This window comes from Microcaecilia unicolor, chromosome 9, assembly GCF_901765095.1.
Source record: "Microcaecilia unicolor chromosome 9, aMicUni1.1, whole genome shotgun sequence".
Lineage (NCBI taxonomy): Eukaryota > Metazoa > Chordata > Amphibia > Gymnophiona > Siphonopidae > Microcaecilia > Microcaecilia unicolor.
In genome coordinates, this window is record NC_044039.1 from 145,355,893 (window position 1) to 145,367,229 (window position 11,337).

Consider the following 11,337-nt stretch of genomic DNA (forward strand, 5'->3'; position numbering starts at 1 on the left):
TGAGAGACTCCTGAGAAAATTAAAGAGTCATGGGATAGGAGGCAAGGTTCTGGTGTGGATTAGGAATTGGTTATTGGACAGAAAACTTGAGGATAGGGTTAAATGATCATTTCTCTCAATGGAGATGACACTTCTGAAGTATCCTACTTTGGGCAGGTATCAGTGTTTAAAGTTAATATAAACAAAACAGGCATTGTTAATCCCTCAGATGTTCCTGATTCTTCCATTTAAGGTTGCTGAGAAAGGATTACAGTGTTCTGAGAAAGGATTACAGTATTTAGGTTTCTACATTATTCATATATTGGGAGAATCTAAACTAAATTATGATAGCATTACCACACAAATTTGGAAGACACTTGGAGATCCTTGACACTGACACGGTGGAGTGGGTTTCTACAATCTAAATGAGCGAATAAGAACTTGGGCAACACCATCACTTGCCACTAAAAGTCTTGAACTTGAGATAAAATGCTTAGGAACCTAAACCTTGCTAGACTCAACTTCAATGTGGAAAGGACCAGGGTGAGTTGGGAGTACCTAATTTCAGAAGATATTATCATGCAGCAATCCTTAAGGCTATGCGGGGAACATTATATTGAGCATCCATCAGTGCACTGCGTAAGAATAGAAAGAAGCATTCATAGCACCACTATTTGTGTTTTGAATTGAGGAAGAACAAATCTTTAGATTATCTGCAGAAGGAAAACAAGGTCTTTAAACATTTGTCCCCTCTACAACAGGTACCCACATGTACCATGACAGCTGACTCCTCCCTAGTACTATCTAAGATCCTGTCTAGGTGACGAGTGAGGTCTGCCACCTTCGCACCAGGCAGGCAAGTCACCAGGCGATCCTCACATCCACTAACCACCCAGCTATCTATATGCCTAATGATCGAATCACCAACTACAACAGTTATTCTAACCCTTCCCACCTGGGCAGACGTTCTTCAAGACATATCCTAAGTGCGAGAGGATAATACATCCCCTGGTGGGCAGGTCCTGGCTACAGGAGTACTCCTTACTTCACCAGGGTGATGCTGTCTTTCTAGGAGACCTCCCTCCTTCAAGGCAGCACAGGGGCTACCAGACTGGAGATGGGACTTCTCTACAACATCCCTGTAGGTCTCCTCTATGTACCTCTCTGTCTCCCTCAGCTCCACCAAGTCTGCTACTCTAACTTCAAGAGAACAGACACGTTCTCTGAGAGCTAGGCGCTCTTTGCATCGGGCACGATGAACAAAGGGGTACCCCCCCCCCCCCCCCACACTCATTATATAACAGTTACAATTTCAAACTCATATACAGAACTTACTAGATACCTGTAAGGGGTGAAAAGGTGGGTGACGGATACAGGGGGCATGTTGGAAAATGTGGCATGAAAGGCTTTTTGGAGCACATGTGGTAGAGCTGCCCTCTTCTTATCACTTATTGGAAATGATTGTGGACTAAGGTACACAAGTGGACTGGCGAGGATTAGAGTAATGACAAAGCAGCATGTGTCTTGGGATTGATCCTGGGATGGGACCTCTTCACTACATCCCCTAAAGGGATTGCTTATCTACTGATACTGGCAGGTAAGAAGGGCATTGCAAAGAGGTGGAAAGAGGAGGGGGGAAGGACCCCTTGATAGCTTTATAGTATGATCTCATTAGAAATTAAGATAGATGATGTACTTACTTAAGAACTAAAGGGTAAAGGAGAGGAATTGGGAAAAGTTGTGGGAAGCCATAGAAGGACTTAGTTGACCCTTTATCAGTATTATTATTGCTGCTATTTCAGCCTGTAGGGCAGCTGTCTCTCTCTTAGCAATCTCAATAGTACCTTATACTATGGGTGAGAAATGGACCTAACACTCATACTTATATATGTACACATCTACATATATATTTATACATACAGTTACATATTTTTCATTGTAGTTAATATTGTTACAGCAAAGACATGATTTTAAGGGTGGGAACATGGGAAAGTAAGGAGACGGGGCTGGGGCAGGGAATGGGCAAGAAAATTGTAAATTGTAGTTAGACACACCTACTTTTGGGTGCACTGATTTTGTATAGACAGAAGACATTTGTTATTTAATATATTAATGCTGCGGAGTGCAGTTTTCATTTCTTTGTCTACTTTGTCTTTTGGGGGGGGGTTGTTGGTATATTATAGTGATCATACTCATATTTCATCTGCAGTTTTTCCTTTTCTGTAATGATGTTAAAAATATAGATATTTAGAAAAATGTAGGCAGATAAAGACATTTTCTTGTCATCTATACCAGACCAGTCCAGACTAATGGGTTATGTCAATCTACAAGCGGAAGGAGACAGAGAAAATAGTTCCAAGTTAACCACCCCTTAAGGGTATCGTGCAGCCTGGGATGTTCAGTATTTTCTCTGTCTCCTAGCGGATGGTGGACGGATTGTGCAGCTGCTCTGGATTGCTGGCTGGTAGCTCCTGTCCCAGATTCTTCTGGTGACAGTGGAGCCAGGGGTGTGCTGGTAGCCGTGTTGGGGCTAGTTTTAGATGATACTCAGTGGTCCTGAGTTCCTCATCTGCCAGCTAGGGTGATATCCAGTGACCCTGCTGGTTCCCTCCCCTCCCCTTCCTCCCCTGGCTGTCTTTCTAGCAGGGTGATGGTTGATTGTGGCATGGAGTAACTTGTCTCCCCTGTGGGGTTCTTCTCTTCTGTGGTGGTAGGTATATCTGAATTTCTGCCTCTGAGGTAAGCCTTTATTTATTCCTGTCACTAGTGAAGAAGGTTGTTTATAATTTAAAAAAAAAAAAAAAAGGAAACTTTTTCCCCCCCTCCTTTTCTACCTCCCTTACAGAAAAAGGAAGGAGTGCCAAATGTGCCAGGAGAGAGGCGCCTGAAACTAGAAAAGCAAAATCCGCCTGTGCCAGGCTAAAACTCACGCCCGAAAGCAAGGGAAGAAGGAAGAGCTGTGGCAAACTAGTCCTAAAAAGGCACATTCCCATAAAGAGACAATGAACTGAGTCCAAGCAAAAGACTGGCAAGAATGGCACTCCGTCTTTCCTACTGAGCAGATCTATTGCTGTGCATCTGGATTATCGCCTCTCAGCTCTGCGCTTTTCTCTACTTTTCTGTAGGGAAGTGTCTCTGTTCTAGGTCTGGAGTTTGACTCTCCCTAAGCTGGTTTTTCCTCAGTTTGGTGTTAGTGGCCAGCTTCCTCTTTGTTCCTGGCCTGGCGAGAGTTGTTTCTTCCTCACTGCCTTGCGGCTGCATTTTGCTCCCTATGGTCTGAGGATTCCAGCTCCGTGATGCTTACCTCCCTCTTGGCGGGAGTTCTTTCTCTACGTTGACTGCTGCTCCATATCGGTTGCCTAGGAGGGCAGTCATTGTGGCTCAGAGACCACTTCAGGGCCGAGAGTGTCTCTTGGGACATGGGGTTTTCTCTTCTTGTAGTCCCTCTGAGCCAGGGGAGTGGAGTGCAGTGCCAGGTCTGCATTTCCACAAGTTGTGCTCCTTTCCTGTTGATCTCCTGGCAGCACCTTCTTCTCTGGCTGTTCCCCGGGACTCCATCTATGCATTTTGCTTGTTGAGCATAGCTCCATCGCTACATGTCGAGCACGGCTCCATCGCTGCATGTTGAGCACAGCTTCATTATTCCATGCAGTTCCACCGTTCCATGTTGGGCACGGCTCCATCGCTGCATGCTGGGCACAGTTCCAGGTTGGCTGTATGTTGAGGACAACTCTATCAGAGTGAAGTTCCTTCGCTGCTTATTCTGCAACCTTTCTTCTCTGCACGTTGAACGCAGCTCCATTGTCACATGTTGAGTGTAGTTCTTTCTCTGCAGGTCTCAGCGTGGGGCACAGTCCTGTGTCTGCGTGTAGAACACAGCTCTGTGTCTGCCTGTAGAACACAGCTCTGTGTCTGCCTGTGGAACGCAGCTCTGTGTCTGCCTGTGGAACGCAGCTCCTTGTCTGTGTGTGACATGCAGCTCTCTCTTTTTGCGTATGGAGCGCCGTTCCACCGCCTGTTGAGTGTAGCTCCATCTCTGTATGTTTAGCACAACTCTTCTTTGCAAATTGGGTGAAGTGGAGCACAGCTCTGTGACTGCAGGTGCTATACAGCTTCATGTCTGCGTAGGAAGCATAGCTCCTTGTCGCCGTGTGGAGCGCTGCTCCTTGCCGGTGTTAGGAGCGCAGCTCTTTGTCTGCATTTTATACACAGTTCCATCGCAACCGCAGCTTCAGTTCTGCAGGTACCTCTAAGATCCAGCTCTTTCAGTGGGGCACTGCTCATCCTCTGTCTGTTACTGTCAGCTTCGTCTCTGCTTGTTCAGGGCATTTCTATCTTTGCCAGAGGTGTGCAACTCTTTCTCTGCCCGTGGTGCGTAGCTCAGTTTGTGTGCTTTGAGTGCAAATCCGTTTGTTCTCGTTGAGCACGGATCCTTCTCTGCCTGCCTGATGAGCGCAGCTTCTTTTCTGTCCCTTGAGCACAGTTCAGTCTCTGACTGTGGAGCATATTTTCACCTTTGCCTGTTGGGCACTGTTTCACCTTGTTGGTCAACCCCAACTTTTTTCTGCAGGTTGGATAAAGTAACTTTTCAGCAGTTGTAGCATACCGCAGTTTAGACAGCTAGACAAGGCTGTCTTGTCTCCTGTTAGCCACCATTCCTGTGGCACCTTTTCTTGCCGTAGCCTCTTGGTGGCTGGCGAGAAGCTTCTCCATTGCTGGAGTTTGAATTAGTCTACTACTACTACTACTATTTAGCATTTCTATAGCGCTACAAGGCATACGCAGCGCTGCTCTGCTCCTTTTGTGGCTACTTGGCACCTTGGGGGTCTTTTCTCCACAGTGTGGCTCTCGACTCTCTTTCTTTTTGTCTCCTTTTGTTCTCTTGGCTCTGGTCTTTCATCCCTAAGTCCAGAGCGAGCTGGTTGAGGAGTACTCTTTTTTTATTTTTATTACATTTGTACCCCGCGCTTTCCCACTCATGGCAGGCTCAATGCGGCTTATATATTGTATACAGGTACTTATTTGTACCTGGGGCAATGCAGGGTTAAGTGACTTGCCCAGAGTCACAAGGAGCTGACTGTGCCTGAAGTGGGAATCGAACTCAGTTCCTCAGTTCCCCAGGACCAAAGTTCACCACCCTAACCACTAGGCCACTCCTCCACTCTTTCTACGGTTGTACCCTGGTATGGTGCAGCCCTTTTCATGGTTCTCCTGGAGAGCCTAGCGTTCCAGTTAGTTGGTTCTCTCGACTCTGGAGTCTCTTCTTGTTCTGTGGAGTTTGATTCTCTCACTAGGCGCGGGTCTGGGTGGTTCCTGGGCCTTGCTTCCTTTCTTCTGTGAAGTGTGGCGCACTGTTTGGGGTTGCGTACTCCTGGTACTTGTTAGGGTCGCTTCATCCGACCATACTGGACTCAAGACAGGGGTACATAATTTTTATTTTGCTCAAGACATTTGTTTTACGTCCTATGGCTTCAGTTCCTTTTCTAGTGTCTAACTCTGTTCCATTTTGGTAGCCTGGTGGTTCGGATATTCAAATCCTTTTCTGCTGATCAGTTTTTTACTGTGTGTATAGCTTTGTTGATTTTTCAACCTTCTGCGTTCTTCTTTTCTCCCCTCCTCTTTGGGAAACTGCTTTGCTACATCCCATTAGTCTGGACTGGTCTGGTATAGATGACAAGGAAGGAAAAATTATGTTCTTACCTGATAATTTTCTTTCCTTTAATCATACCAGACCAGTCCAGATGCCCTCCCTGGCTAAGTCTGTCAGAGTGTTGTTTCCTTTAGGTATCCCTGGCTGTTCCACGACATTTCAATACGCTGGGATGTCCTACAGCACTGCCTACTTCATCTTCTCTATTCATTCTCCTGCCACTTGTCGTTGTGCCAGCTCTGTATGACTCCTGTTACTTGGCATCACGGAGTTCTTTCCCCGGATTCAGGGGTAGATCTCTATGTGCTTGAGCAAGCTCAGTATGGACCATTCCCTTCCACTTACTTTACTGTGAGGGGAGGTTCCAGTTGCCTTTGGCCAAGCAGGAACAGTGAGGTTCTGCATATTGACTCCAAGAGTTTGCCTGTTTGGTATTAACAGTGTTTTCTTCTAAACTTCAGAGCACTATTGCTTGGCTATTCGAAATACTGAACATTCCAGGCTGCACGATACCCTTAAGGGGCGGTTAACTTGGAACTATTTTCTCTGTCTCCTTCCGCTGGTAGATGGACATAACCCATTAGTCTGGCTGGTCTGGTATGATTAAAGGAAAGAAAATTATCAGGCAAGAACATAATTTTTCCATAGCCTATCCAGTCTGCACATCCATGCCATTAAAGTGGCCAATATGTCACATACACCTACCCAGCACATTGAAGCAGCTATGGCAGGATAAATAAGAAAATGACCAGAAAGACCCATAGTGAGATTCAAACCCAGGTCCCTCGTATTGAGCAGCCATAGCCCTTACCCCTAGGACACACGTACCTGACAAACTGTTGCCAGAAAGAACCACAGTGGGAATCAAACCTATGTCCCCTGCATTGATGGCCCACAGCCCTAACCCCTAGGGCACACATGTACCCTAAACAAACCTAGAAACAGAGAAAAATATAGGCAGATAAAGATCATATGGCCTATCCAGTCTGCCCATCCATGCCATCTGTTCTCCCTATCACTCCCTTAGTGGTCCTATGTACTTATCCAAAGCTCTCTTGAATTCAGATACTGTTTTCATCTCCACCACTTCCACCGGGAGGTAGTTCCACAAATTCACCACCCTTTCCATGAAGACGAATTTCCTCCAGTTACTTCTGAGTCTGTCCCCTTTCACCTTCTTTCCAGAGCCTCCTTTCAATTGAAAGAGACTCTCCTCCTGTGCTTTTATGCTGCATAAGTATTTAAAAATGTCTCTGTCATATCTCCCCTCTCCCACATTTCTTCCAAAGTATACATTATTGAGATCTTTAAGTCTGTCCCTATACGCTTTATGATGAAGACCTCTGACCATTAAAGTAGCCACCCTCTGGACCGACTCCATCCTGTTTTTATCTTTTTGAAGGTGCAGTCTCTCCAGAACTGTAAACATTATTCTAAATGAGGTTTCACCGGAGTCTTAAACAGAGGCATCATCACCTCCTTTTTCTTATTGGGCATTCCTCTCTCTATGTACCCATGCATCCTTCTAGCTTTCACCATCACCTTTTCTACCTGTTTGGACACCTTAAGATCATCACATACGAGCACATCCAAGTCCCGCTCCTGCCCTTCAGCTGTGAATACAGAACATAAATATTTATTAAGCAATTTCGTCTTATCTTTATCAGTGTCTACATATTCCTCTCCTTTACCTTTGAGTCTCACAATGCTACTTTTGCATTTCCTCCTATCACTAAAATATCTTTAAAAAAGAAAAAAGTTGTCTTCCTATTTTATCATATTAGCTATTTTTTCTTCCATTTGCATCTTTGCTTTCCTGACTACTCTATCGGCTTACATAAGTACTTAAGTATCGCCATGCTGGGACAGACCAAGGGTCCATCGAGCCCAGCACCCTGTCACCGACAGCGGCCAAAAGAACAAGCAATTTGTCCAGCCCATCCTAGAAATACTGTATTATTCCCTCGTCCATTCAATAACATTCTATGGCTTTTTCCTCCAGGAAGCCGTCCAACCCTTTTTTGAAGTCCGCTAAGTTAACCGCCTTAACCACCTTTTCCAGCAGCGAATTCCAGAGCTTAACTACACGTTGAGTGAAGAAACATTTCCTCCAATTCGTTATAAATTTACCACACTGCAGCTTCATCGCATGCCCCCTGGTCCTAGTATTTTTGGAAAGCGTAAACAGACGCTCCACATCGACCCATTCCATTCCACTCATTATCTTATAGACCTCTATCATATCTCCCCTCAGCCGCCTTTTCTCCAAGCTGAAGAGCCTCAGCCTCTTCAGCCTATCCTGATAGGGAAGTTGTCCCATCCCCTGTATCATCTTTGCCACCCTTCTCTGCACCTTTTCCAATTCCACTATGTCTTTTTTGAGGTGCAGTGACCAGAATTGAACACAATACTTGAGGTGCGGTCGCACCATGGAGCAATACAACGGCAGAATAATATCCTTATTTTTGTTTTCAATACCTCTCCTAATGATTCCCATTCTATTAGCTTTCCTAGCCGCAGCAGCACATTGAGCAGAAGTTTTCAACGTATCATCAGCAATGACACCTAGATCCCTTTCTCTGTCCGTGACTCCCAACGCTGAACCTTGCATGACGTAGTTATAGTTTGGGTTCCTCTTTCCCACATGCATCACTTTGCATTTGTTCATATCAAACGTCATCTGCCATTTAGACGCCCCAGTCTCGTAAGGTCCTCTTGTAGCTTTTCACAATCTTCCCGCGATTTGACTACTTTGAATAACTTTGTGTCATCGGCAAATTTGATTACTTCACTAGTTAACCCCATCTCTAGGTCATTTATGAATATGTTAAAAAGCAGAGGTCCCAGCACCGATCCCTGATGGACACCGCTAACTACCCTTCTCCATTGCAAATAGTGACCTTTTAATCCTACTCTCTGTTTCCTATCTTTCAACCAGTTTTTAATCCACAGTAAAACACTACCTCCGATCCCATGTCCCTCTAATTTCCTCTGTAGTCTTTCATGAGGGACCTTATCAAACGCCTTCTGAAAATCTAGATACACAATATCAACCAGCTCACCTTTGTCCACATGTTTGTTTACCCCTTCAAAGAAATGCAGCAGATTGGTGAGGCAAGACTTCCCTTCACTAAATGCATGTTGACTTTGTCCCAGTAGTCCATGCTTTTGAATGTGCTCTGTAATTTTGTTCTTGATTATAGTCTCTACCATTTTGCCCGCCACCGACATCAGACTCACCGGTCTATAATTTCCCAGGTCTTCTCTGGAACCTTTTTTAAATATCGGCATTACATTGGCCACCCTCCAATCTTCTGGTACCACGCTCTATTTTAAGGATATATTACAAATCAATAACAGTAGCTCTGCCAGCTCATTATTTTAGTTCTATCAGTACCCTAGGGTGAATACCATCCGGTCCAGGAGATATGCTACTCTTCAGTTTGCAGAACTGCTCCGTTACGTCTTCCAGATTTATTTTATTTATGTATTTATTTATTTTAGCGCATTTCTATCCCACATTTTCCCAGAAGTGCAGGCACAATGTGGTGTACAGTAGCTCAAGAAAAAGTACCATAAAAGAAGGTATAAACATAGGATGACAGAGTCAGGAGGAATTCACAGAAAAGACATGGGAAGGAAAAACTGTCCAACATGAACAAGTGGGTAAGAGTCCCACTTCAAACCACAACGGGGAGTCAAATGTTGGGATTCGTTAAGGAATAGGCTTTCATGAATAGGAATGTCTTTAAGAACTTCTTAAATAATTGATGGTCTAATATCCCTTTTAATTGCTTCAGCAGTTCATTCCAAGACTTAGCACTGGTATATGGGAAAGACAAAGCAAACATATGTTTGTATCTGACTTTCTTACTGCTGGGATAATGAAGACAGAGAAAGTTGCGCAATGCTGACAGATATTTCAATAAGTTTTTCTGACTCTTCAGCTTCAAATATCGTGTCCGGCACCGGTATCCCACCCAAATCTTCCTCGGTGAAGACCGAAGCAAAGAACTCATTTAGTTTTTCTGCTATTTGTCTTCCTTGATCACCCCTTTTACACCCCGGTAATCCTGCTTTTAATGTATCTAAAAAAAATTTTAGTATCAGTTTTCACCTCTATCGCTATCTTTCTTTCAAAATCTCTCTTTGCCTTTCTTATCAGCGCTTTGCATGTGACTTGACATTCCTTATGCTGCTTAATTTCCTCATTCGGTTCCTTCTTCCATTTTCAGGATTCCTTTTTAGCTCCAATAGCCTCCTTTACCTCACTTTTTAACCACGCCGGCTGTCGTTTGGTTTTCCGTCCTCCTTTTCTGATACGTGTAGATTTTCCAGATATTATCACCTGTCTTCCTCTTTCTGCAATCTCTTGTAATTTACAAAGGTTATTCTCTTTTCCTTACCTTTTCAGCTACTGCTTTTGAGAACCAAAGTGGTCTCCTTGTCCTCTTACTTTTATTTACTTTCCTTACAAAAAATTTGTTGCCCTTACAATAACTCCTTTCAGTTTTGCCCACTGCTTTCCAACTTCTTCCAGATTATCCCATCCAGATAGCAATTCCTTGAGGTAATCCCCATCTGAATAAATGTAGGTTTTTTGACATCTAAAATCACGTTTGAATGAACCCTCTCCACATCTATCTTAATATTAAACTGCACCATCTGGTGATCAAAGGATACCAGATGATCACGTACTAAAATATCAGAAACACTCTGCCCATTAGTAAGCACTAAGTCTAGTATGGCCCCATCCCATGTGGGTTCCATTACCAACTGCTGGAATAGTTCCCCCTGTAGAGAATCAAGGATCTCCCTGCTTCTAAATGAACCTGCAATAGGGATACTCCAGTCAACATCTGGCATATTAAAATCACCTAATAGTAGTACTTCCCCTTTCACAGCTATATTTTGGATGTCTTCACTTCTGTCTGTGAAGGCCACTGTATATCACACCAGTGTAAATACATTAGCCGTTCCCTCTTCCTTACCCTGTAGGTCCTGCAATTTATAACATATATTGCCACGCTTCCTCCTTTTCTTCCTACCCTGTCTTTCCTGGTAGCCTATACTTACCTGCAAAATTTAAACTAACTGTACCTAAATGATGTATAGTTAGGACAGATGAAAGAATTCTTGTCTCATTCCGTATAGATGTTGAAAAATCAATAACAATTTGAATATTTAAAAATAATCCTCTTTACTTTTTTATACTTTTAAATAATGCATTTGTTCTGATTCTAGATTAATACACTTGGGTTCACACTTGGCGATAAAGTAGATGGCCCATTCCAGCTGGAGATTGATTTCATTGGCGTCTGCAATGATAGAGCACACACAGAAGAGTTTGCATATGAGAAATACAAAAGGAATCCATAATGCTGAACCAGTTTCTCAAATAGTACAATTGTGGTGATGTAATTTCAAAGCTGATGTATCATTTTAATGAATTAGTATCCATAATATTTACTCATATATTACTCATGTAAAATTTTTTGTATAGGTCACTATAACACAATATACATTTTCTTAATGCAAGCACGGTGTCATGGTTCTTTGCTAATTCTTTGTTCCCCCCTTGCTGGTTTTTTTTTTTTTTTTTTTATTTAATTTTTCAAATTTCCTTTATTGTGGATGAAATATTATTGTATTACTCGTATAATTTTCCTGGATGTTGTTATTGATGTGTTTTATTGGACTGATTTTCT

General features: G+C 43.4%; 1 protein-coding gene across 4 annotated transcripts in view; it reads left to right on the top strand.

Moving 5' to 3' along the window:
• The window catches only part of NDUFAF1 (NADH:ubiquinone oxidoreductase complex assembly factor 1), a 52,447-nt gene extending 41,110 nt beyond the window's left edge, over positions 1-11,337 (top strand). For all 4 annotated transcript variants that reach the window (XM_030214088.1, XM_030214091.1, XM_030214090.1 and 1 more), the window contains exon 5: positions 10,874-11,337. In XM_030214088.1, coding sequence (XP_030069948.1) covers positions 10,874-11,008 — 135 coding nt within the window. In that variant the 3' untranslated portion in view covers positions 11,009-11,337. The remainder of the gene's footprint in view (positions 1-10,873) is intronic.